We start from the raw sequence: 27,088 nt of genomic DNA, 5'->3' as shown, positions 1-27,088 counted from the left end.
ACTCTGATTTGTGCTTCCCTTAGGGGCCAGAAGGGGTTGCCATGGCACGCTGTCAGGCCAGGGGAACCTGGAAGGGAGCATCTCTTAGAAATTGCTACAAGTGTCTCCACTCAGGTGCCAAGGAAAGTCAGTCTCATAGAAGTGACTCAGTGGAGACTCAGTGGAGACACAGCTGTACCATCCCACTTTGGAGGGACTCATGAGAAAGTGCTTCTGCTTGGCAGTCCCACTGGTCACAGTGCCATGGGAAACTGAACTAGAGGAGGCACCTGTTCTCCAGGACGTGGGTAGAGGAGAGCTACCCACACACAGCTAGATGCTATAACCAAGGCAGCCTCTCCTATGACTACAACTTCTGCTCACGTGTGTGCCTTTGTCTAGGCTATTCCCAGTAGCAGAATTACTGGGCTATGGGTCTTTGTCAGAATACATTATGATCTTTTAAAACATCGAAACAAAGGGCAGTGGTGGCTCATGCCTTTAATCTCAGCACTCAGGAGGCAGGAGCAGGCAGAGTTCCAGGAGAGTCTGGTTTAGGGAAGAAATTCCACAGCAGACAGAACTACAACAGAAACCCTATCTCAAAACAACAACATCAACAACAAAAAAGAGGCAAGAAATTGAAACATATACAGGCTGGAGAGATGGCTCAGCGGGTAAGAGCCCTGGTTGCTCTTCCAGAGGACCTGGGTTCCATTCCTAGCAACCACATGGCAGCTGACAACTATCTGTAACTCCAGTTCCAGGGGATCTGACACTCTCGTACAGATATACATGCAAGCAAAGCAAAATAAAGTAAATAAATAATTTAAAAATAGTTTTTAAAATGCAAAATATATATAAAGCTGAGCATAATGGTGCATTGTGTGAAAGAATCAAAAAAAATCAACAGCATGTGTTTGTTCTTGGAATGAAAGACTTCAGATGAAGAAGAAAGCATATGTTAATGTGGTTGATGGATAAAGAAAACAGGAGTGACTTTTCCTCTTGACATTCTGTGTCTTCCAAAATTGTGTCGTAACTTTGTACTTTTTATAATAATCAAAAGAAACATTTAATCCTATTGATCTCCAGCATCTCATTCAAATGCCACTTCCTTCCAAGCAGTCAAGCAAAATCAGCTTGTGCAGTCTGCCAATGTCTTACTTCTTTTTGTATAATATTATTTATTATTGTTATTGTTGTTATTATTGAGGCAGGGTCTTACTATACTGATGTGGTTCCCCTGGACCTCTCAATATAGAACAGGCTGGCTTTGAACTCATAGAGACCTGCCTGCCTCTGTCTCCTGAGTGCTGGGATTAAAGGTATGTGCATCTAAGATCAACCTATTTTAATATTTTTAGACACAGTATTAGGTAGCCTGAGCTGGCTTGGGGCTCAGATTCAGAATGACCTTGAAGTTCTGACCCTCCTACTTCTACCTCCTGAGTGCTGAGGTATAAATGTGTTTCACTATGTCTAGTTTAGGTGGTACTAGGGGATTGAACCAGGGCTTTGCTTGGGCTAGGTAAGCTTTTGACCAGCTGACCACATCTCTATCTGGTCATACTGTTCCTTCTGTGCACCCCTATACAAATCATGTTTCTACAGGAACTCAGCACCTTGCCTAGGAAAGATTTCTCAAACATCCCACCCCTCTCTTCTTATCCCACAGACATTTACTTCCTTCCTTTTTTCCTTTCTTTTTTTGTTTTGTTGTTTTGCTTTGTTTTTCGAAACAGGGTTTCTCTGTGTAGTCCTGGCTGTCCTAGAACTCACTCTGTAGACCAGGCTGTCCTGGAACTCAGAGATCAGCCTGCCTCTGTCTCCCAGCTGCTGGATTAAAGGTGTGCACCCCCGCCGCCACCTGGCAAGGCTCCATTTTCTATAGAGTGGCAGAAATTTGAACCCAGATTGCAGTCTCCATTTTTGCCCTGAAAGCTGATGTTGAAAGTGTTAAAAACAAGCTGACTGTCATTCAGAAAATGCTTCCAAGTGGCTCACGTGAGAGGAATCTAGTGCACTTGGGGAATCTTCAAAAAGGGTCAGTGTAGGGATTAATAGAAAAATACCAGGGCACCTTGGTACTCACCTTCTGTGAGTTCAGGTCTATATATAAAGACCCTTTCTGAGAGAGAGAGGAGAAAGGGAGGAAGAAAGGAATGGGGGAGAGGGGAGAGAGAAAAATTGAGACCCAAAAATTGGGGAACTTTGACTTTGCGATATGGCCATGTAACTTTAGTCAAGTAAAATTGCCTGTCTGAAAGCCATCCTTCTGTCACATCATAGGAATGGAAGTGAGCGAAGGTCCAGGGTAACTAATAGGATTTGATGTGATTGATGGGTTGGTATATCCATGATTATATTCTTTTAATCTCTTCCTGAGGAGAAGGTAGTATATACCTGTAACCCAAAAACTCAAGAGGTGGAGGCAGGAGAATTAGAAATTCAAAGTCAGGTTGGAGAGGTGGTTTAATCTGTACTGCTCTTGTGGAGGTCCCAGCACCCAACTCTGGTAGCTCACAACCGTCTGTAGTTCTGTTTCCAGGAAATCCGATACACATACTCGTACACATACATCTAATTAAAAATAAAGCCTGCCAGGCAGTGATGGCGCACACCTTTAATCCCGGCGCTTGGGAGGCAGAGGCAGGCGAGTCTCTGTGAGTTCAAGGTCAGCCTGGTCTACAGAGTTCCAGGACAGGCTCCAATGCTACAGAGAAACTCTGTCTTGAAAAGTAAAAGCAAAACAAAACAAAACAAAAAGAAAGAAAAAAATATTTAAAAGAGCCAGGTTTGGTGGCTCATGACTTTAATACCATCATTTGGGAGACAGGCAGGCTCTTTGAATTTGAAGCCAGCCTGGCCTATATAGAATTCTAAGCCAGCCAGGATAACATAGCGAGATTCTATCTCAAAATTAAATTAAAATTCAAAAAATTAAAAAGAAGTTCAAGCCCAACCTCTGCTAAATAGTAAATTTGAGGCCAGTCTAGCTATATGTCACCCTGTCTCAAAAAAAAAAAAAACAAACACCAAAGCAAGAGATACCTAAGAGAAGTCCAGGTTCCCTGGGAAAGAATGCAGGGTTAGATTAGTAACTCCCAAAAGGAATGGGGATTTAAAATTGATATTATGTTTATTTGATGTTCATCGCTAACAAACTTCACTTTGAGGTCCTTTCCAAACAGCCCGTGCTCAGAGTGCCCGGACTGAGACCGTTCCTGGGTCTGGTGGCCAGATTCACCCCGCAGGCGGTTCTCTTAATTCCAAAGGGGAGGAATTTTAATTATCTACTGAAACCATAGACTGTCTCCAGCAGTGCACGTGATAAATATTTAAATATTCCTCACCTCTCTCAGCGCTCCTGAGAGAAAGAACTGTCTGTGAACAAAGTATTAATTACATACCCCAAATCATTCTTTTGAGATAAATTATACATCGTAATTACCATACTTGACAGCCTTCCCTGACTGCTTACTGCTCTACCCTCAAGCTGAGGCTGGTCCTGGTAGATGGGTGTAGTCCCTGGCCCTGGTAGCCAGAGGAGGCAGGTGAGGTGAGTGTCCTGGGCACAGTCCCACAGCCCAGAATTCTCAGCTTCCTAGGATGGTCTCACTCTTGGTTCTGTCTGAATCAACTTAAAATATTATGCAGTTTTAAATTCCCAGAGAAAAACCAGGCATTGGTGGCACATGCCTTTGATACCAGCACTTGGGAAGCAGAGGCAGGGGGATCTCTGAATTTGAGTCCAGCCTGGTCTACAGGGCCAGTTCCAGGACAGCCAGGGCTCACAGAGAAACCCTGTCTCAAAGAGAGAGAGAGAGAGAGAGAGAGAGAAAGAAACTGAGGGTTGGAGAGAGATAGAGATAGATAAAAGAATTTCCAGGAGATGTTGGCGGCCTTGGTATTATTTATTGATCAGCAAACACACATGATATATTTACATGCACTAAATCTGTGGCTATTGATAGGACTTATGGTCAGGAAGATAGGTAAGGACAGGACTTTGGTGTAGTGGCACTGCCAGACTCACTAACATGGGCGGCTTTGGGGTGACTTTGCTATGACTTTGATCTTGACTGTGATGTTTGTATGTGAGTTTATGCAAGTGACTTGACCTCTCTCTTCTCATCTGCTGGATGGGTTTCGAGTGAGCCAGCTTCCCATAGCTGTGACCCAAAGTCCTGAAAGAACAACTCAAGGAGAGGAATTGTGGATTCAAACTGACAGTTTCAGAGGCTTCAACCCATAGTCCTCAGCTCCACTGATTTAGGCCCATGCTGAGGCAGAACATTCTAGGAGCAGGAACTGAGACAGAGGCTGCTCACCCCATGGCTAGCAGGGACAGGACAGGACATAACCTTCAAAGACTCACTCTTCTAACTTCCTCCAGCTAGCAACCACCACCTCCAGCTGAGGGGTCAAACATTCCACACATTCCTCTGCAAGGAACATTGCATATTGAAATGCTAACAAACTTTGTGATCTGTGTGTGTGTGTGTGTGTGTATACACCTGTAGGGAGGTGCACATGTGCATGCATGTGTATGGAGGCCAGAGATTTATATCTTATACGTCCTTGGTTGCTGTCCACAATATTTCTTTGAGGCGGGGTCTCTCACTGAACCTGGAGTTCGATCCAGGGGTCATCCTGAACGAAAGAAATAAAAAGGAAAGGACAGGACACAACTGCTCTCAGTATGGTGGAGGAGAGAGTTTATTGTAGACAGGTGGGAGAGCATAGACAGAGACAGGGGCAACTGGGAGAGTCCAGAGTGGACAGAACTAGACTCAGCTGGACCATGTGGGGTGGAGAAGGAAATCAGAGAGAGGGGAACCAGGTGCAGCAGCCAGGAGGTCAAAGGTTCAAAGGAAGAGCCTCTGGGAGAAGGAGAGCCCAGTCCCTGGGCTGGAGAGTTTAGGGTAGAGGGTGGGGGGGGCATTGTAATGCAAGTCTTAGCCCATAGCAGGTAGAGACTGAGGGATGCTGGGAGAACCTGGCAGCTAGGTCCAACTCTGATGTTAAATAGGCTCCTCAGCTGTTTGTCTTGGGTTTGAAACTTCCTGTCTCTACCCTACTCCAGCACTGGAGTTGCAGACACAGGATGCTATGCCTGGCTTTTTGTTGGGTGCTGGGATCAGAACTCAGGTCCTAATGCTTACACGGCAGGCGTTTAATCAACAGAGTCATCCCCCGAAAACTCCTCAAACGAGAGAAAAGATTTAATGATAGTACTTACCTCAAAGAATTATCATCTGAGCCAATTCATGTATAGCACAATTGTGTTACTCTACATAGGAAATTTAAATCTCTTTAAAATTTTTAATTTTAGATTTCTATAATCTTATGACCCAAAACAGTAGGAGTTTTTATCTTCTGTAACAAGTTTCAGCAAATTTAGATCAACTTAAAAAATCCCTAAGCAGGGTGGGGGTGGCACAAGCCTTTAATCCCAGCACTCAGGAGGCAGAGACAGGTGAAGCTCTGTTGCGTTCCAGTCCAGTTTGGTTTACAGAGCAAGTTCCAGGACTGGCTCCAAAGCTACACAGAGAAACCCTGTCTCAAAAAAAAAAAATTAAATTTTATTTATTACAAGTGGCCTTGACCCATGAGTTGAGGTCAAAGGAGTCTATTTTTTTTTTCCATTATGTGGATCCTAGGACTGGAGCATAGGTCACTAGATTGGCCATCTCACCAGTCCATACCATTTATAATCTTTCTTTCTTTTCTTTTTTTTTTTTTTCAAGACAGGGCTTTACCAGGTAGCTCTGGCTGTCCTTGGTCTTACTATGTGGATCAGGCTGACATCACAGGGATCTGCCTGCCTCTGCCTCTTAAATGCTGGGATCCAAGGTGTGTGACACCACATCTGGCTTCATTATAATCTTAGCATGGGCCCTTAGGATTAAGTTTTCAATTAAAAAGAAAATAAAACCTCAAAAATGGAAACTCTGCGTATTCGACTTTGTGGCTTTTGTGATAGGCTGGACAGGAGCGGGGAGAGGGGGTGTAAAGTTTCATAGCTATTTCAATAAGTAGCAAGATACTTGTTCAGGAAAGAATACAGGTGAACGAAACCAGCTGTCATTCCTAAACAGCCACCACACTTTCTGAGGTATTCCAGAGAAAACGATTCATAAGCATTTGAACAGAAAGAAGATGATAAAGACTTGATCTTACAAATGAGGCTACAATATAGCCACCTGATTCTCAGTGAAGACAGGAATGTGGGTTTTGTTGCCCTTCGTTGTTGTTGTTGTTGTTGTTATTGTATATTTGAAACAGAGTCTTGGCTGGGCTGCAATGGCACCAGCCCTTAATCTCAGCATTTAGGAGGCAGAGGCAAGTGGATCTCTGTGGGTTTGAGGCCAGTCTGATCTACAGGGCAAGTTCCAGGACAGCCAAGGCTATTTACACAGAGAAACCCTGTCTCAAAAAGAAAAAGAAATAAGGAAGAATGAGAGTCTCAAGTAGCCCAAGCTGGCCTTGAAAATCTGAACTCCTGCTATACCCTCCCAAGTGTTAAAATTACAGGTCCCCCAACCCTCATGCCTGAGTTATGGGATGCTGGGGATGGAATCCAGGGCCTCATTTATTTTAGTTTTTTGTGTATGGTGTTTGTATGTCTGTACTCTAAGTAACCTGATACCAGTGGAGATCCAAAGGCTACATCATAGCTCTAGAAATGGTGTCACAAAGGGCAATGAGCTGCCATGGATCATTGATCATTTGATCATGAGTCAAACCCAGGTCAGCTGAAAGAGCAACTTAATCGTTGAACCATCTTTCCAGCCCCCCCCCCCAAATTACTCTAAAAAACAAAAAGTAATCTTCAATTTGAAGGCTGACAGCAGCAGGGTCTTCTCCAGTAGTGGGTTCATATGACAGGAGAGGAATTGGACAAAGGTCATATGAGACCCAGAAATGACTGGAGCCCTGGCATCCTCTTGACATGTGCAGAGTGAAGTCACCTCACCTAGATCCTGCCAACAAATTTCTGGAAGAAGAAGAAGAAGGAAAAAAAAAAGATCAATAAGCAAAGATGGCAGACGAAGATTTATTCCTTGTAGGTTTGCAATCAGAGCAGATTGGGGCATGCTGGTGTACGTCTTTATTTAATCCCTGCACTAGGGAGGCAGAGGCAGGTGGATCTCTATGAGTTCAAGACCTGTCTGGTCTACCTAGTGAGATTCAGGCAGTCAGAGCTGCATAGTGAGTTGTTATTTCAAAACAACAGCAGAAACACACACAGCAAAAACTCTTCTCAATGTTTTTTGGTCAAAGTTCTGAAAGGAAGGAATACTCTTAGGGGATTAGTTTCGAGTTCACAGCAAGTTCCGAAAACATATGGCTTGCCAAGTAGTTTGTGTTTAGCTCTCCTTTTCTCTTTTTATTTAAAAGCAAACTTACGTTTATTTATTTATTGAAGGGGATGGGCACGTGCGGGAGCCACCCTCACATGTGGAGGTCAGTTCTCTGCTTCCTCATTGGGACTGCCATGGGACTCCCACGGATATCAAACCCCGGTCCTCAGGCTTGGTGGGAAGTCCCTTTCTTACCTGCTGAGCCACCTAGCCAGCCCCAGAATGGCTCTTTTGCTGTCTAAGGCTCCTGTGATGTGCTCACAACACCAGGGCTTCATGGAGGGAAGGCAGCCTTTGCATGTGTGTGGCTGTGTTCGTTTCCAAAGCCGTCCTTCCATTTTACACTAGATCTTCATGCTGGCTTTGTGCAGGAAGCAGACAGGGTTGCACCCGCTCGCCCCGTCATTCCAGATGAGATGCTTGCCGCTCTGAAAGAGGAAGTGAAGATGTGTGCAGGTTGAGGCTCCCACCCCAATGTCTAAACCTTAGCCCTGGGTTCTTTGGGGCTGGGCCCCACTTTCCCTTTAGTCAACCAAACAGCCAACCAACCAATCCGAAAAACATCTGAGTTCAAGACCTTCAAAGCAAGGGCACCATTCAACAGGCAGCCTCTAACGGGGAGACATTTCCTTTCTTTCTGTTTGTAAACACTGCTTAGTGTCTCAGTGTCCCAATACCATTTTCTCTGCTTGACAGACAGGAAGCAGAGGCACAGAAAGGTCTAAGCCTTCCTGTTGGCTCCAGCTTATGCAGTATGTCAGCCTGCAGAGCTGGGATCCTTCCTGGGCAGCCAGGCTGCATACTTAGGCCTGGCACCTTCATCCCTACACTGCCCTGCCTCTCTGTACCCTGTGCCACTGATGAAAATCTTTCTAAAGAAACAGACAGGCAAATGACAAGGCCCATGTCTGAGCACTTTGTGTTAAGAATATCATTAGACAGCTGGGTTTAAGGCAGCAGACTAGACCAAGGAACCCAAAGGAGGTCAAGTGACCCAAAGATCCCTTCTGACCTTCAGGTGGCAGGATTTGATGACTTCTCTTCAAGAGTCTAGCCTTAGCTGGATGTGTTGGCACACACCTTTGATCCCAGCACTAATCTCTGAGTTCAAGGCTAGCCTGGTCTGCTTAGTGAGTTCCAGACTAGCTACAAAGGAAGATCCTATCTCCAAAAACAAGAACAATAAAAAAGATTCTGGCCTTTTAACTGAGGAAGGCGATAGACAAGTCCATCTGCCCTGCCGGGGCTTCCAAGGTTGAACACGCCTTCCTCTTTGGCACGGCACTGGGTTCAGTGAAGTGGGGTGTTAGGAGGGTGAGGAGGGCAGATGACCTTGCCCAAGAACTAAGGGAAAGGAATGACAGTGCTAAATGACGGGATACTGAGGCAAGGCTTCAGAAATGCAACATGACATGATTGCTTGTGGGCCTGAGGTCTACGCCTGCCTCTCGGAGACACGCTCAGCAGTGTGTACATCAACCCTGTCGTTTCATTTATGGAGACGCAGAGACCCAGAAACATGAGGCCACACAGCATGCATTCAGTACATTTACTGAGTACCTACTTTGCCCAGCTTGGCACTTGGGATGCCAAGGGACGCATAGAACATCCATAGCAGAGGAGTTCATGGTAGGAAGTCACACAAAGTTGCATTGTGATCTAGCTGTGGAGGACAAGGGGTGTATCAGCCAAGTCGCTGTAGGGAGGTCTGTCTGAGAGGAGCAGTTTAAGTTGAGAGTTGAAAGGGAGATAACAAGGGTACAGGGAGTGAGAACAAGCTGGGGTGAGCCTCCTGGAGCTAGACTGGTAGGGATAAGCCTCAGGAGAGCGAATCTAGAGCTGGCCGCAGTCCATGAGAGATCTGTTTGTTGTGGTAAGTTTTTTTTCTCTCTCTTCCCCGCCCCCACCCCCTCCCCCTCTCAGACAGGGTTTCTATGTGTAGTTTTGAAGCCTGTCCTGGTATCTGCTCTGTAGACCAGGCTGGGCTCGAACTCACAGAGATCCGCCTGCCTCTGCCTCCTGAATGCTAGGATTAAAGGCATGCGCCACCACTGCCAGGCTTGTTGTGGGTTTTTTGTTTGTTTGTTTGTTTTTGTGGTTATTCTGAGACAAGGTCTGGTGTAGCCCAGGTTGGCCTCAAAACTGCTGTATGGCTGATGATGACCATAAGCTTCTGATCTCCCTGCCTTCACCTTCTATGTACTGGGGTTCTAGGCTTCTGCCCCCAAGCCCAGGTCCTAGAGTCAGTTCTTTCTTTTTCTGGGGGGTTCGAGATAAGGTTTCTTTGTAGCTCTGGTGCCTGTCCTAGAACTAGCTCTTGGAGACCAGGCTGGCCTCGAACTCACAGAGATCCACCTGCCTCTGCCTCCTGGGAATAAGGGTGTGCACCATCGCCCGGCTGAGTCAGTTCTTATAATAGGATGCTGTTAGAAGGCTTTTTTTCAAGACATGCAAACTGGGCATTTGGAAGGCTAAGGCAGGAGGATCACTGTGAATTCAAAACTAACCAGGAGTAGATAGCATGGTCCTATGTCCAAAAAACCAGAACAGAAGGAAGAGTAGAAATTAAAACCCAAAGGAGAGAGGAGGAAGGAGGGAGGAGGAGGAGGGGAGGGAGAGGTGGTAGAGGAAGTGGAGGAACAGTCGAAAGGGAAAACAATGGTATACCAGTCCCAGCTACCCATGCAAATGAGCCTGACTTCACTCTGCTTTTGTAAGCAGGTCTCTGTGTACTTTACCCAAGTGGTAATTAGGTCATTCATTCAATGGCAGTTCCTTCTTTCTTCTTGTATCTGGGGTGGACATAGAGATCCGAGAACCCAGGAATGTGCAAGCTCGGTGGCCTCATGCTACTCACAGGTGCAGGCTCTGAGGTGGCTACCGCGCACCACAAGCTCCCTTCCCCTCACTGAGGTCAAAGGCCATGATCAGGAATGGAGAAATGGTAAAGGGCTGCGTTCTATGCCAGAGTCGTGCTTAATATTATTTAGCCCTCAATCATCTGATGCCCCAGGTGTCAGATTCACTGGAAACTGATGTTCAGGGTCTGCAATCTTGCCGCCACCAAACCAGAGGAGCGGAGTTCAATAAGCATGGAAAGGAAGGAGAGAACAAAGTCATGAAGGTCATCCTCTGTTTCCACACCCATGTCACAGAAGATGAATGCACACATGCGTGCACGTGCGCACACGCACATGCAACCACAAAGTAAATAGATAAAATAGTAGGGTTGGAATGTATTTTAGTGGTAACCTAGCACAGACTAGGTCTAATCTCAAGGATTTTGTTGTTGTTTGTTTCTTTTCTTTTCTTTTTTCTTTTCTCTTCTTCTTCTTCTTCTTCTTCTTCTTCTTCTTCTTCTTCTTCTTCTTCTTCTTCTTCTTCTTCTTCCTCTTCCTCCTCCTTTTTCTTTTTTTATTTCTCGAGACAGGGTTTCTCTGTGTAGCTCTGACTGTCCTGGAACTTGCTCTGTAGACCAGGGTGGCCTCAAACTCACAGATATCCGCCTGCCTCTGACTCTCACTGCCCTTCCAAGTTTTTAAAAAAAGGGAGAAATGACTCAGTGGCAAAGAGCACTGGCTGTTCTTCCAGAGGACCTGGGTTCATTTCCAGCACACACATGGTAGCTCACAACCATCTGTAACTCCTGCACCTCTCCTAACGTCTCAGACATCAGGCACACAAATGTTACATAGACATACATGCAGTCAAAATGTGTATCCACATACAATAAATATATCTTTAAAAAAAGATTGCTAGGAAGGGTAGAAACTTCTAGAATATGTAGGCTGAAGTTCAGATGAAGAAAATAACTTTTTCTAAATTTCACTGGAAGCAGCAACAGGAGTGGAGGGCAATGGCAGAGCTCTCTGCAGAGGGGAGGCTGGGTGAGGACCCGACCAATGATTTCTAAAGCAGGTTCCAAGGAACCCAGGAAGCCTGTTATAAGGTGTATGGCTTCGGGGAATACTGTAATCACTACTTCTTAGGCACTTGCCGTGGGTGTTAAAGGTTCTGGGACCTACTACAGCAATAAACTCATTTTTACTTAGTTAATTCATGTATTTTGCAGGACCTCGGTTAACCCAAGAATTCGAGCATGCTAGGCAGGTGCTCCACCACTGAGCTATCTACCTCCCCCTCGTTCATCCCAAGTTTCTCCAGGTGGTCCAAAGATGGACTATATTGTCATGATTCTTCACATTCTGTGTTTTAGGCTCCATCCTCAACCTAAAAGCGCCCTTTCCCAGCCTCTGGCTCTCAGTGACAGAACAGATGTTAGTCGTTTATCCTGTTACTGTGACTGACGTAGGCTTTCCACGTCATACTTGGAGCTGTGACTGTACCTTCTCCAGGGCCTCACCCTGCCCTGCTGAGAGGCTCAAGGAGGAAGAGGAAGATCACTCAGTCTGTTCACAGGCTGATACTGACTGGACCTCCGGGACAGCACAGCTCACCCAAGATAAAGGACAACTCATATCTTCCCTCGTCTCTACCAAGACAAAGGCCTAGGAAGCCTTGTCAGGGAAGCCCAGAGACATCCATTAAGGAAGTCAAGGTCTGGAGACAGATGCCCCCTTCCTCGGACACCCTTTAAGTTAGAACAAATGCTCCACCATTTCAAATTCTCTCTGAAGTCCAACCACTTTCCAGGAGGTTTCCCGGACTGCCTCTTTCCTGTCCTTGTCTTCTGGAGTCCTCACCACCCCCAATTCAGTCTCCAAGGACTTGTCTGTACCTCATGACTAAAAGAATGGGGTCATTCAGGGATCTGAGTGAGGGCAGTGGGCTGGGGTCACATCAGAGAAAAGCAAGACCAAAGGGTCACTGCTATGTGTTAGACCCATTGATACATATTTAAATTAAAAAAATGATACTGGGTTGGGAAGTGGCTCTGCAGGTAAAGATACTTGCTGACAAGCCTCATGACTTGAGTTTAATCCCCAGGATCCACATGGTGGAGGAGAACTGAATACTGCGGGTTGCCCTCTGAACCTCCAACACGTGCAGTGTGGTGCACAAGGCTGTATAGTAACACACACACACACACCACAATTCATTTTATTTTTATTTATGCACATGTGTGTCTGCATGAGCACATATTCCATGTGTACAGTTGTCTGAGAAAGCTGGAGGAGGACTTTGGCTCCCCTGGAACTGGAGGGACAGGTGGTTGTAATCCACACACTTGGAGTGCTGGGAACCAAACATAGGTCCTCTGCAAGAACAGTAAGAGCTTTTAGCTACTGGTCAATGTAATTTTTAAAAGAGATTTAAAGTTGCCAGGCACACCTTTAATCTGAGCACTCTGGAAGCAGAGGCAGGCGGATCTCTGTGAGTTTGAGGCCTACAAAGCAAGTTCCAGGACAGCCCAAGTGATTACACAGAGGAACCCTGAATTGGAAAACAAACAAGACAAAAAATTATCACAAAAATATCTCTAAAATCAAAATATTGTGTGGAATCTGTTGTACAACTGGGGGACGCCAAGTCTTCCCATTCCCATTCTTTGACTTCTTCTTCTTCTTCTTCTTCTTCTTCTTCTTCTTCTTCTTCTTCTTCTTCTTCTTCTTCTTCTTCTTCTTTCTCCATTTGCCACTTTCTTTTTCTATTTTTTAAAATAATTTATTTAACTTTATTTTATGTGCATGAACTGGAACTGGAGTTATAGACAGTAGCTGTGAGCTGCTATGTGGGTGCTGGAAATTGAACCTGGGTCCAGCCAGTGCTCTTAACTGCTAAGCCATCTCTCCAGCCCCTCCTATCCTCCCCCTCCCTTACTCTTTTGTTTTGTTTTTCTCATCTGCTTCTGCCTCCTGAGTGCTGGGATTAAAGATGTGCACCCCCACCATAACCCTGCAACTCCTTTATTCTTTATGTAACCCTGCAGATAGATACTGTTATCAAACATTTCACAGTCAAGAAAATTGAGGCAGAGGGAGTCAAGGAAATCTGCTGGACTGGGAAACTCTTTCATAAATAGTGGTTCATCTTATCTTTTAAAAGGCAGAAAGGAGAGACAAGTGGATCTTTGTGAGTTCGAGGCCAGCCTGGTCTACAGAGTGAGTTCCAGGACTTGAGTTTCAAAACTACAGAGAAACCCTGTCTCAAAAAACAAAAACTAAAGGATATTGTGCCAGGCAGTGGTGGCACGTGCCTTTAATCCCAGCACTCTGGAGGCAGGGGCCGGCAGATCTCTGAGTTCAAGGCCAGCCTGGCCTACAAGAGCTAGTTCCAGGGCAGACACCAAAGCTACAGAGAAACCTTGTCTCAGAAAACAAAACAAAACAAAAATGTTATCAAGTAATTTAGTATTTTCCCTCCTGCCCCCTTTGAAACAGTTTCCCTAACTCACTATGTAAATGAGCCTACAGAAATCTTCCTGCCTCTGTCTCCCAAGAGCTTAGATTAAGGGCATACACTACCAGGCACAGCATCTTTGTTTTTTGTTTTTTTTGGGGGGGTTTCCTTTCCAGTCTATATCTGAAAACACTAAAACTTGAGGAAGCAAAGGGACTAATGAGGTGTTGTAACTAAAAAATGGGCAAGAACAGAAGCTGAGCCTAGAGACAGGCCCGGGGCATGCTCCTGTAACCACAGAACGCTAGAGAAACACACAGGAGAGATGGATGGCTCAGCAGTTAAGTGACTGTCCTGTTCTTGCAGAAGACCCTAGTCTAATTCCCAATACTCTTGTCAAGAGTCTCACAACAACCTGTAACCAGTTCCAGAGGGGCTGGGGGTAGAGGGTGGGTTTGATGCCTCTAGGAAGCACCTCTTCCTAGAGTATTTATATATATGTATGCATGCATGCATACACACAAACAATTAAAAAACTATAAAAATGGGTAGGCAATGGTGGCGCATGCTTTTAATTCCAGCACTCGGCAGGCAGTTCTCTGAGTTTGAGGCCATCCTATTCTACAGAGTGAGTTCCAAGATAGCCAGGGCTACACAGAGAAATCCTGTCTCAAAAAACAAACAAAACAAAAAACTGAAAAGACAAGCAGTAAAAATTAATCTTTCCCTGATAGTAGTGGTGCATGCCTTTAGTCCCAGCACTTGGGAAGCAGAGGCAGGCAGATCTCTGAGTTTGAAGCCAACCTGGTCTACAGAGCGAGTTCCAGGACAGCCAGAATTAGAAAGAGAGACAGTCCTGTCAGTGGATGAGGTGGGACCCAAGGGGAGAGGACAGAAAACTTCCTGAAGGTGGGATATGTGTGTACTGTACTTTTACTTCTGGGGTTTAGCAGTGCCTGAAACATTTTAAATATTCAGTTACTATGTGTTAACTGAGGAAACAGTAGCCCAATCCTTTACCTCTCCATATTTGCTACAATTTGTTCTTTAAATTGTATTTACTTATTTTTCCGGAGTGTGCATTTTCTTGAGGGTGCTACTGTGTGCAGGTGGAGGTCAGAGAACAACTTGCAGGAGCCAGTTCCAGGATGGAGCTCAGGTCATCAGTCTCGGTAGCAAGCATCTTTATCTTCTGAGCCATCTCACTGCCCTCATGTTCTTTATTATTATTATCATAATCATAATTGTACAAATGAATGGGGCCCACAGTGAACATATCCTGCCTAATCAGTATCAGGTCTGCCCATTTTTCTACTCCCTCCTGTCACCTAGCCCCCTTCCCAGACCCTAATAATCCTTGGCCTGCCAGTAGGTTGTCTTCTCTCCTTTGAGTACTTGTTTTTCTGTTTCTCCATCATTTTCTACATGTTGGTGTTTTTGTTTCACTTTGTTGATTTCGTGAGCGTATGCGTAGATGGACCTGCCAGGGCGCACAGGTGTGAAGGTCAGGGAACTACTTGCATGGAATCTGTTTTCTCTCTCCACCATATGGGATCAGGGGATTAAACTCAGGTTGACAAGCTTGGTGCCAAGCACCTTTACTCTCTGCCTCACTGGCCCCATTCTCATCATTTTCAAGCAGATGGCCGTGTTTTGCTCCTCTTTGAGGCTGGATGATGGGCCATCGCGTTTCCACGCATTTTGCTCACGCTCTCATCTGTTGATGGACACCTAGGCTGATCTAGATCTTGGCTACTGTTAACAGTGCTGCAGTGCACACAGGCACGCAGTTGTCCCTCTTGTCTGTGAACGTCGTTTCCTGATACATACCCAGGAGTGTCAAAGCAAGGTCATAATAGTAACTCCATTTTACTTTTCTGCAGGAACCGCCAGCTGACAGCCCACAGTGGCTACACTCGTTCACACTCCCTTGGGAGTGCATAAGGTTCCTTTTTCTCCACATCCTTGCCAAAACAAATTTTTTTTTCCTTTTTGGATGAGATCTTTCTTAACTCAGGTGAGATGAAATTTCCTTGTCTTATCTTTTGTGTCTCCTTGTTGGCTCAAGACTGGTCTGCTGTTGCTGGAGGGGTAGAGAGTGTGGGAGGAAGACAACAGGGTGCGGAATGAGGAGGCCAGGGTCAGGCTGTGCTGGTGAGAACACTGAGGTGCTGTGCTGAGCAGAGGTGGGGCCTGTCAAAGTCCAGCAGAGTCAGAGAGCAGCCTGAGGCTGTGTGGTGAACCTCACACCAGTAGGAAGTCCCATCAGGAGGTGAGCCTGAGACAGCCAATGTAACTAAATTAACTAGTGGCTAGTGTGGCCTAGTTTAAGGAAACCCAGGATTCAATCCCCATCACTGCATGAAATATGAATGGTTATGGTGCTGTATGACCATGACCGGCCCTCTGGAGGTAGAAGGGGATTAGAAATTGAAGGTCATCTTCGGCTTTGTTGAGGTGTAGGCCTGCCTGGGATACCTGAGACCTGTCCTGAGACCACCGTGGAGGGCAGTGAGATGAGATGCAGGATGGAAGAGAGTTTACTTAAGTAGAATTGATGAAGTGGAGGTCGGCTGGTGCCAGGTGCCAGGTGCCAGACTGGGGACAAGTGTGTGGAAAGCTGGCCTTCTGTTAGCCCTTCCCCCCTGCAAACCATCTCACCCTTCCTCAGAGCCTCTTTTGTGTGTTACTGGGGTGCATCATCGTACCTGATAAAAAACAATGCAGTGGTGGTGCATGCCTTTTATCCTAGCACTTGGGAGGCAGAGGCAGGCGGGTCTCTGTGAGTTTGAAGCTAGCCTGGTCTACAGAGAGCGAGTTCCAGGACAGGCTCCAAAGCTCCATAGAAACCCTGTCTTGAAAAACAAAACACAGAAAGTAAATAAATAATAAAAAATTAAAAAAAAAGGTTGCCCTAGGATTAGGTGCAATGAAAAAAGTGTCTCTTCCCCACCCCCTCCCACATGACAGGTCACAGAGTTGATCTCGGCTGAGCCTCTTCCCAGCAGCTGAAGTCATTGTACTGCACATGCCAGAGAACTTGTAAGTCTTTGGGGATGGAAAATGCTCCCCAGGTGGCATTGTTTGTTCTGGCCAAGGTCTCTCCTCCTCTTTACCTTGCCCTCCCCTTTCCCCGATGTTGGCATAGGCAGTACTCTACCCACAAGAACTACCAGAGGAATCGAGTGGCTCAGCGCAGTTTCTTCCAGAAACCCAAGGTCCTTTGGAAAATTAAACTCGCACAGGAACAAAACCCTTTGTCTAAGGCCAGGTGTGGAGATGCGTACCTATAATCCTAGGACCCCGGAGGTAGACACAGGAGGATTATAAATTTATTGTTGGGGCTGGAGAGATGGGTCAGCAATTAGGAGCATTCGCTGCTCTTTCTGAGAACCTGGGTTCAGGTCCCGGCATATACATGGTGGCTCACAAGCATCTCTAGCTCCAGTTCCAGGGGATCTGACACACTCTTCTGGCCTCCACAGGCACTAGAACAAATGTACATGGCACACGTATGTATATAGGCAAGACAACCATATACATCAAAAAATCTACCAAATAGTCTGGTGGCACACGCCTTTAAGCCCAGCTTTTGGGAGGCAGAGGCAGGTGGATCTCTAAGTTTGAGGCCAGGTTTTTCTAATTCGATAGCAGACAGGGCTAAAAAAACAGAGAGAGAGAGAGAGAGAGAGAGAGAGAGAGAGAGAGAGAGAGAGAAGAAAAAGAAAAAAAAATCTACTAAATCAACCAACCAACCAATCAATCAAACAAACCCAACCCTCTGTGTGAACAAGTGCACTGGGTGCTAAGGCACAGGTGGGGTCATTCCTCTTTCACTCCTCCCTTTCCCTAAAATAACACAGCTTGATGGTCCTGGACGGAAGGGGATGCCCAAAGGCTCCCATTGTTCCAGAGTAGGATGTCCTGGACTGAGGGGGATGTCCAAAGGCTCCCATGGTTCCAGAGTAGGGATCTGGGTTATCAGTCATCCAATTACCTGACCTTCATCCCCAACTCTGTTTCAGTTCAGGAAGTTCTCAGCACCAAGAGCAAACAGACATATTTAACTGCATGAAGGTATTTAGACTCCCCCTTTTTTTTCGTCATAGGTAATCTTAGTCTATCTTCAGATACAATCTGTATACAGGCTAGCCTTGAATTCCTGATCTTCCTGGCCTCACAACCTGAATGCTGAAATTACAGGCATGCAATAACATTCCTGGCTCTAAAACAAGTATCTATATTAATTATTTGGTCCTGCCTGGTATTTAGAAAAAAATTTCTGTGATTAGAAAGCTGTAGTATAGCTGGGCCGTGGTGCCACACGCCTTTAATCCCGTAACTTGGGAGGCAGAGGCAGGTGGATCTCTGTGAGTTCGAGGCCAGGCTGGTCTACAAGAACTAGTTACAGGACAGGCTCCAAAGCTACAGAGAAACCCTGTCTCAAAAAAAACAAAACAAATAAACAAACAAAAAAAAAGCTGTAGTATATCAGGAATCAGAAGTCTGAGCTGGGGACTGGAAAGTTCAAGGCCTTGAGTTCAATCCTTAGCACTGCGAATAAAATAAAAAACCACTGGAATTATTAGCCTGAATTTCTCAGTGGTATTGTGGTATAGCATGTGCTAAGCATCCAAGAAGAGACTGATATTCAATCTTCAGTACTAGGGGAAAAAAAGCCTAATCTGAGCTCTGTCTCCTGCATTACAACCCGACTCCTTTCCCCAGTCTTCCTTTCTGATAATCCTTTATCCTTAGCTCAGTTACAGCGCTCTTTCTCTCTCTCTCTCTCTCTCTCTCTCTCTCTCTCTCTCTCTATATATATATATATATATATATATATATATCTTGCTATTTAGTTCCAGCTAGCCTAGTATTCACTCTGTAGCACGGGCTAGCCTCAAACTCTCTGCTGCAATCCTCTTGCCTCGGCATCGCAGGCATGTGCCACCACCCCTGACTTGCCCATTATTATATTATTGTTATTTGTTTGTTTCTTTGTTTTTTTGAGATAGGGTTTCTCTGTGTAACAGTCCTGGCTGTCCTGGAACTCACTTTGTAGACCAGGCTGGTCTTGAACTCACAGAGATCTGCCTGTCTCTGATTTACAAGTGCTGGAATTAAAGGTGTGTGCCACCACTGCCCAGCTTTCTTCTTATTTATTTATTTGAAGATTCTGTTTTGTCAGTGTGGTGGCACACACTGGAGGCAGAGGCAGGAGGATCACAAGTTCAAGGCCAGCCTGGGCTATACATTTTTGAGCCAGGTGGTGGTGGTGCATGCCTGTAATCCCAGCACTCAGGAGGCAGAGGCAGGTGGATCTCTGCAAGTTTGAGGCCAGTCTAGTCTACAGAGTGAGTTCTGGGACAGTCAAGGCTACACAGAGAAACCCTGTCTCAAAAAAATAAAAAATAAAAAAGAAAGAAAACAACCAAAAAATAAAAGAATGAAACCAAATAAACAAATAAAAAACCCCAAATATTCTATTAAACACATTCATTTTGCTTTACCTTCTAGTATGTTTGCATAACAATGGGTGCCTGGTGCCCAAGGAGGACATCAGAGTCCATGGAACTGCAGTCACAGATAGTTGTGAGCCACCTTATGAGTGCTGGGAACCAAACTTAGATCCTTTGAAAGAACAGCCAGTGCCCTTACCACTGAGACTTTTCTCTAGCCCCAGCCTACATTTTCTTCTTATCTATCTATCTATCTATCTATCTATCTATCTATCTATCTATCTATCTATCTATCTCTATCTATCATCAAGGCAGGGTTTCTTTGTATAGCCCTGGCTGTCCTGGAAATCACTCCGTAGACTCAGAGATTCACTTGCCTCTGCCTTCTGAGTACTGGAATTAAGACTGTGTGCCCACCCTGCCTGCCTATCCAGTCCTCCATTATATTAATGTAGGAAAAACTAGATTTTGTTCTACCTTGGACTGACCTCGTGCCCTTGGATAAGTATCTTTATTTCTCTGAACTCCGGTGACCTCATCTTCAAAACAAGAAGATAAAGCAACATTCAGTTTATTTTCCCAGGGCTAAGTATCTCTAGTTGAGGAGAGTCCTAAAGGGTCTCTTAAATTCTAGCACCCCCACCCCTGCCTTTCCCTGGCCCAGGGCAGGGCCCAGAGCAACCACCTCAGAGCCCCAGGTCCCACCCAGCAGGACCTGACCAGCTTTGTTGGCACTGACACAGATTGCTGGGTAGATAGGCCAGCTAGTCACATGCCACAGAAAGTCTTGCTATGCCTAAATGTTATATGGGGGTACATCTCCTCTCTACATGGAATTATATAAGAACTGTTCCATACTAGATGTGGTGTAACAAGCCTTTAATCCTAGCACTTGGGAGGCAGAGGCAGGTGGATCTCTGTGAGTTTGAGGTCAGCCTGGTCTACAGAGTTTCAGGACAGTCAGAGCTACTAAGAAACCTTGCCATATAAAGAGTTCAAAGTCATGACCCTGAGTTGCGTGGTCAGTTTGAGGTCAGCCTAGATTATATGAGATTCTGTCTCAAAACAAAACACGGCCACTAATAATTATGCCAATGCTGACAGAGCCCAGAGAAGGTCTAGTATAAATACCATACTCAGAAAGTATTTACCAAGAAGTAAAAGTACACCCTGATGGAGGTGTGTAATGTTGTGTAATATGGGCCACAGTTCTCTAAAATCCTGCTTCAATTCCCGAGTTCCTTTAAACCATATGGTTTTTGGCACCTCTTCAAGCACTGGCCTTAGTGTGTCTTATAATAGGGACTTTGGCTGTTTCACTGGTAAGGCATTAATTGCCCTTAATTTTCCTCTGAGAGAGGGACTCTGAGGGAAGTATGGAGAGCTGTCCCAGGCTTTCAGGCCAGTGGCTGGAGTTGGAGCTGTGCATCCGCTTGCCATCAGTTCTTCTTCCAGTATTCCTGATGACCATAATACCAAGGTTTCACTTCCGAGAGTCGTCAGGAAACCCGGCCCTCCATCCAGAGACCCACCTGCCCCTTAGTCCTTCTTTTGGAGAGGCTAACCTTCCAGATTGTTAGGGCTTCAGGTGAGTGTGGGACTCCTGGGAAGGCCTGCAGTCTTAAGGTCCTCAGGTTTCTAGAACCAGTCCCAGAACTTCTCCCATTTCCAGTATTTTGGGATCTGAGTTGAAGGAAACCTTCTCAACAACTAAAGAAGTCAATCTTGTCTTCTTCATTTTCATTATCTCGTGTAGTGACTACTGAACAGCATTTGTATCTCGTGTTTACTGTGCGTTCCCCCACCTTACAGTGTAAACTCCGGGAGGACAGGTGCATGTTAGCCTGGTTTATTGGCAGACCTTTCTAAGAACTTTGCAGGCCCCCAGAGCACGAAGTCAGTAAATATTTATCATACCGAATGACAGTGAAATTTAAAACCGCCTGGAATAAATGGTTCCTTCATTTTACAATAAAGAAATCGAGACCCAGGAGGTGGACCTGACTACTGCAGATGTCCTAAACAGCAAAAGGGTCAGGGTTAGGATACAAATCTCAGAGCTCTCCGAGTCCCCCAATTGTCAGTTCAACTCCACCCGAAAAAATTCTTTAGAAAATCACAAGCTACTTGAAAGAAAAGCTATTTCCTGCCCATAAAACACTGAGACACGGGGGCCTGGATAGGGTGGACACTACTGGGAATCCCGTTCTCTTTCCGAGGCGTTCGCTGCCTCTAAGGGGTAAGGACTCAACTTGGACCCACTGCGGGTGCTCTAGCCAAGCAGCGTTTGGGCCAAGGTCATTGGAATGGGCCCAGGAGACAAGCACAGGGGGCAGTCAAACAACCCTTTGCAGCATCTGCCAAGTCAGGGCCGACGCATTAAAAGACCCCTTCCCCGGAGTCCCGCAACCCACGTCGCTAGCGTTGTCAGGCCGTCTGGCCGCGTGGCCAGGCCCCATGTGCTCCACCTGCGGTAGCTCTTGGGCGCTGGCCCTTTAAGGCTCCTCCCCCACCCCCGCCCTCCAGAGTTGCATCAGGCACGTGCTCGCCCCCGTCCGCTTACCGCGCCGCTGGAATGGATGCCGAGGGGGCGGGGACGGGGCGGGGTCTTCCGCCGTGCGCGCGCCCGCCCGCCGCCGCGCCGTCCCCGCCCCTCGCGCGCCGCGTCCCGAGGCGCGCGCCCGCCCGCCGCCCGCCGCGGATCGCGTGGTCTGGCTCGGCTCTCCGCGCCGCTCCCCCCCGGGCCGTCCGCACCGCTGCAGCCCCCCGAGCCGCCCCGGGCCGGGGGCGGGGGGACGCAGGCCGGGGACCGAGACCAACTAGGCCAGTCAGGCGCGCCGGAGCCCTCTGCTGCCCGGCGCGCCGCTCCGCGTTCGCCCGCGCCGCCCCGCGTCCGCGCGGCCCGGGCCCCGGCGCCCCGCCAGCGGCCTCGAGCGGGGCCCGCGGCGCGCCCGGCCGCTCCGCGCAGATGGCCACTCAGGTAGAGCCGCTGCTGCCGGCGGGTGCCGCGCTGCTGCAGGCCGACGAGCACGGCCTGGCGAGGAAGAAGCCCGTGCCTGACGCCCAGGCCGAGCCGGGCCCGAGCGACGGCGGCGGCGAGCCCGACGGCAGCGTCCGCAGGCCAAGGCCCGTCTGCGCCAGGCCCAGCCGCGACGGCGCGGAGCGCGAGAGCCCGCGGCCACCCGCAGTCGCTGAAGCCCCAGCGGGAAGCGACGGCGAGGACGGCGGCCGGCGTGACTTCGTGGAGGCGCCGCCGCCCAAGGTGAACCCGTGGACGAAGCACGCGCCGCCGCCGACCGCGGTGAACGGACAGCCGCCTCCAGGTGGGTCTGCTCGTCGCGGCATTGGCCCGCGCGGTGACGCGGGCGTTTCCCTCGGAGCGGGGCTGCCGGGGCAGCAGCGGTTGGTGGCAACGGCGTGCCTCGGGCCTAGCTGGCCGGACCGGGCCGGGCGGGGCCGCTCGGTGTGCTCCCGGTGTGCCCTGTCTTCCCTATGCGTGCTGCCACCCCGGGAGTGCGTGTTCAGTAAACATGTGTCACGGCTCTGAGCGGGGCCCGGCTTTGAACTTAGCAACTTTGCGCCTCGGGATACCGTGTGAGGCTTGGGGAGTGCGGGCTCCGGCGTGCGTCGGAGCCGGTGGCTGCCTGCGGCGACGCGAGGGGCGTGTGTGGTGGCGAAGGAGTGGCCGGGCCGGTGCGGGGCGGGCGGGTGACAGTTGGGCGCCATGCGCTGCGCCGGGGCTGTTCGCTGCGCTAGCCGGCCTGGGCTGCGCGCGGGGCTCCCCTCCCCCTCCGAGTCCGGACAGGAGGTGACTAGGGAATCCCAACCGAGGACGATCGGCTTGGTCAACGACGGGCACGCGCCTCGGGGTACAGCCTTAGGGGCACAGAGGATTTCCGCCTGTGTGTTCTCGGGTGCCTCGTAGTGAGCGTGGCCCTAGAGTTTGACCGTCCGAGTCCCAATACTTTATTTTTTTTTAACTCCCTTACACCGTGGGCACCGAGGAAGTCGGAGCTAACCGCTTTCAGGTTCCAGAGTGCAGGAAAGTGCAGGCCTAGCACTGGGGGAACCCAGCATAAGCCCATCCTCAGCACGTTGGTTGCCCTTTCGATTTCTCTTAGGGTTGCTTCATTAGGAGGAGGGCACATGGGGTGGGGGGGTGTGCTGTAGTACTAGTGTTCTCTTCCTCTCCTTCCCTTCCAGAATCCTCTTATGCAAGGGGCAGTGCTGAAACCTCCATTTTCTTTCAGATCCTCGCTCTCCACCCACAGAGTGGGGGAAACAACTTTTAAGACGCTCTTTGGTCCTGCCCCTCTTTAAACCCAGAGGTATAATCATCCTCTCGGGAGCCGCGCTCCTCAGAAGTTTAAATGAGGCTGTTCACTCAGGCCGCCGCTCTTAGCTACTGGTGAACCTGCCTTGTGGGTTTTAAATCAGCTGTGACATCAGGCAGGATTAGGTGCCTGAGCTGGCATTTTGTGTAAAGCCAAAGGCCCTTGATAGCTTGCGTCACAGGGGTTATTGATCGTGGGAAGAAGACAGCTTGGCTGGCATCTTAACTTTCCCTCCAGATAAAGCCAGACACAATTTAAGTGACCAAAGAACAAGTTCTGGGCAGGGTAGATAAATTCTGTTCTTTTTTATATAGTTTATTATTTTGGCTTTCTGAGACAGTTTTTTTTCTACCTAGTTCCGTCCTGAAACTTGCTCTGTAGACCATGCTGGCCTTGAACTCACTTTAGTTCCGCCTGCTTTTGCCTCCTGGGTGCTGGGATTAAAGGCTTGCACCACCACCGCGGGCCTGTCCTGGTTTTGCTTGCTTTTTATTTTTTTGGGCATCTTAAAACAAGAGAGTGACTACCAGTTTGCTTAGAATCTTTGAAATAGTCTTTTGGCAGACTACCGGAATTAATCCAGTAGCTTCTGAGTTTAAGCTTGTTAAGGTCTTGATGCGTTGTAGAATGAATTCTGTGATTGGGTTGTCTGCGGGTAAGGTTTGGTCGTGCCTTTATTTCGTCAGCCAATGGGATCTGTAGGTCCTTTTTGAGCCCTGTTTTTTTTTTTTTTGCGGACTGGACACTAGTGGAGTGGCTGTGTGGTCTTGGGATTTTTGTGTTCGGTGATGCATATGTTCTTGGGAGTCTACAGAAATGAGTGTCTCAAAGCAAGCTAAGCTTTTCAAAGCTTGCTGCAAATGCCTATTTTTAGCTTCCTTTTGGCTCAGATGCTGGTGTTTTAGTTCTTCAGAGACACAAGCAGTACTAGTAATAAAATAATGTTTTACCATTTCTTTCCTCCCATATGGAGTTCTCAATCTAGTTTAAACTTCCAAGTCCTAGGTTTGTAGTTTTTTGGAGGGATGGGTGAGGGCATGGTCTTAATGTAGTCTAGGGTGGCTTAATTCTTATTTAATCAAAGGTGGTCCTGACCTCTTTATTCTTTCGCCTCTGCTTTCCCATTCATGAGATTGCAGGTATATAACACCATACCTGGCTTTAGGTTTGCAGTTTTTGTTGTTTTTGAGACTGGTTTCTCTGTAACTGCCCTGGCTATCCTTGGACTCACTTTGTAGACCAAGATGTCCTTGAACTCACAGAGACCTACCGGCTTCTGCCTCCTCAGTGCTGTGATCAAGGGTGTGTGTCACCATGCCCCGCAGGTTTGTAATTTTAAATTTTGGGATTTGTCCTTTTGGACACCCTCACTAACAGTATTATTTACATTCTTTTCCCCTTATTCAAGCCACACACACCCTCTGAGTCTGTAGAGTGCCTCTGTGGGAAGAGATAGGTTCGGTGCTCAGACTGCACGTGTTCACAGTGCTATCTGTACCCCTTGTTAGCAGTGTGTCTCACCTTTCCCATTTGTACAACAGGTTAATTTATGATGTACCTTCCTCAAAGAGTAGTAGTAAGCATTCACTGATAACTGACACCTGTGCGTAATTTAGTCTTGAGCAGTGACTCTCAGCCTTCTAGTGCTGTGATGCTTTAATAGAGCTCCTCATGATGTGGTGACCCCCACCCATAAAACTGTTTTCGTTGTTACTTCATAATTGGAATTTTATTACTGTTATGAGTTGTAATGTAAATATCTATGCTTTCTAGTTGTCTAAAGGTACCCATGTGTAAGGGTCCTTTGAACCCCAAAGGGGTCATGACCCACAGGTTCAGAACCATTGACTTAGTGCCTGGGAGATTATAGAACCTCAGGAACTTTTATCTGGATCTCCATCTTTATTTTTACTTTTTAAAAATTTTTTAAAAATATTTATTTATTTATTTATTAAAAATTTCCACCTCCCTCCATTTCCCATTTTGCTCCCACTTCCCCTCCCCCTCGCTTTCCAGTCCTAAGAGAAGTCAGGGTGCCCTGCCCCGTGGAAAGTCCAAGGCCCCCCCCAATCAGGTGTAGGAAGGTTTGCATCCAAACAGATGAGGCTCCCCCCAATTTTTTTTTTCACTTGTGAGAAGAAAGCAGTTGCTGGGCAGTGGTGGTGCACGCCTTTAATCCCAACACTCGGGAGGCAAAGGCAGGTGGATCTCTGAGTTTGAGGCCAGCCTGGTCTACAAGAGCTCGTTCCAGGACAGGCTCCAAAGCCACAGAGAAACCCTGTCTTGAAAAACCAAAGAAGAAAAAAAAAAAGAGAGAGAGAAAGAAAGCAGTCAAAGAATGCATGTTTTGTTTTTGTGTATAGCTCAGCACCCCCACAAGAAACACGGATTGCTTTGGTTAACCTTTGAACTGGGCATGGTGGTTCACACCTATCATCCCTCATCCGACAGAGCAAGCTTCTGGAGACAATTATTTTTGATTTTTTCGAGCTAGGGTTTCTCTGTAGCTTAGGAGGCTGTCCTGAAACTCTATAGACCAGGCTGGCCTTGAACTCTCCGGTGTTGCCTCCTGAATGCTGGGATTAAAGGAGACATTATCTAAAAAAAAAAAAAAAAAGTAAAGTAACTTCTTCTGACTCAGTGAGTTGATACGCCCTTGTATAAAAATTCACGAAAATTTTTACCTTTTCTTGTTGTTGAATGCAAAGCATATGTATGAACAGCTGTTTTTTTTAAACACTTGTTTTGTGTGATGGGGTGCTGGCATGGAGGTCAGAGGACATCTTACAGGAGTCTGTCCTCTCCTTCTACCATATATGGGTCCTGAGGCCTAAATTCAGATTGTCATGCTAGTTTGCAAGTGCTTTTACCTACTAAGCCATTTTGCCAGCCCATGGTATCCGTCCCTCCTCTTTCCTTCTGTAACAGCCCTGGCTCTCCTGGACTTTGTAAACCAGGCGGGCCTGGATTTGGAGTCCTGCTGGAATTAAAGGTGTGCTCCCACTGCACCTGACTAGTAATGAGAGTCTTAAAGGTTGGCCGGTCCCTCAAAGAAATGACTACTTTTTTGTTGTTGTTGTATGTTTTTCAAGATAGTGTTTCTTTGTGTAGTCCTGGCTGTCCTGAAATTTACTTTGTGGACCAGGCTGACCTTGAACGCAAATGAGATCCTCCTGCCTCTGCCTCCTTAGTGCTGGAAATCAATTTTTTATTCACTGCAAGCTTTAGTTAATTTTCATCTCCTAGACCCTGGAGATTCCTCAAGCAAGCAGCCTGTGTGAGTTTGTTGTCTGTCTGCCTCTCACTGGTTATACTGAGAAAGCTTGTGCCTGAGCTGGGGATAGAGTTTGAGACTTAGCTGTTTCCTTTGTGTTGTATGAAATTCTGAAATGGAACTGATGATTGCAGAGTCAGGGTTCCAAAGCCCGCTAACTCATGGTGGGTCCTGCCCTGTCCCTAATGCTAAACTAGTTGGTCATCACTAGTACCTCACAGTACTAAAGATTTATTTAAGTCTTTAGACTTCTGGCTCTGGAAACTGGGTTTGCACTTTTGGTTCCCTAGCTGCATTTCTAACTTGCTGGGTAGGTGATCTTGGAATTGTGCACCTCTCTGAGTCACTAATAATTTACTCGTAAAGCAGAGA

At 47.2% G+C, this 27,088-nt stretch overlaps 1 protein-coding gene across 1 annotated transcript in view; it reads left to right on the top strand.

Moving 5' to 3' along the window:
• The first annotated feature begins 21,801 nt into the window (after positions 1–21,801).
• LOC148120957 (la-related protein 1-like) overlaps positions 21,802–27,088 on the top strand; it is a 31,754-nt gene continuing 26,467 nt past the window's right edge. Inside the window, exon 1 of the mRNA XM_087909581.1 lies at positions 21,802–22,431. Within this exon, the coding sequence (XP_087765707.1) occupies positions 22,077–22,431 (355 nt within the window). The 5' untranslated portion in view covers positions 21,802–22,076. The remainder of the gene's footprint in view (positions 22,432–27,088) is intronic.

The sequence above is a fragment of the Myodes glareolus genome, chromosome 9 (assembly GCF_982192425.1).
Source record: "Myodes glareolus chromosome 9, mMyoGla1.1, whole genome shotgun sequence".
In the NCBI taxonomy this organism is placed as follows: Eukaryota; Metazoa; Chordata; class Mammalia; order Rodentia; family Cricetidae; genus Myodes; species Myodes glareolus.
Note: the sequence above shows the minus strand (reverse complement) of the source record. Positions and strands in the feature narration are given on the sequence as shown.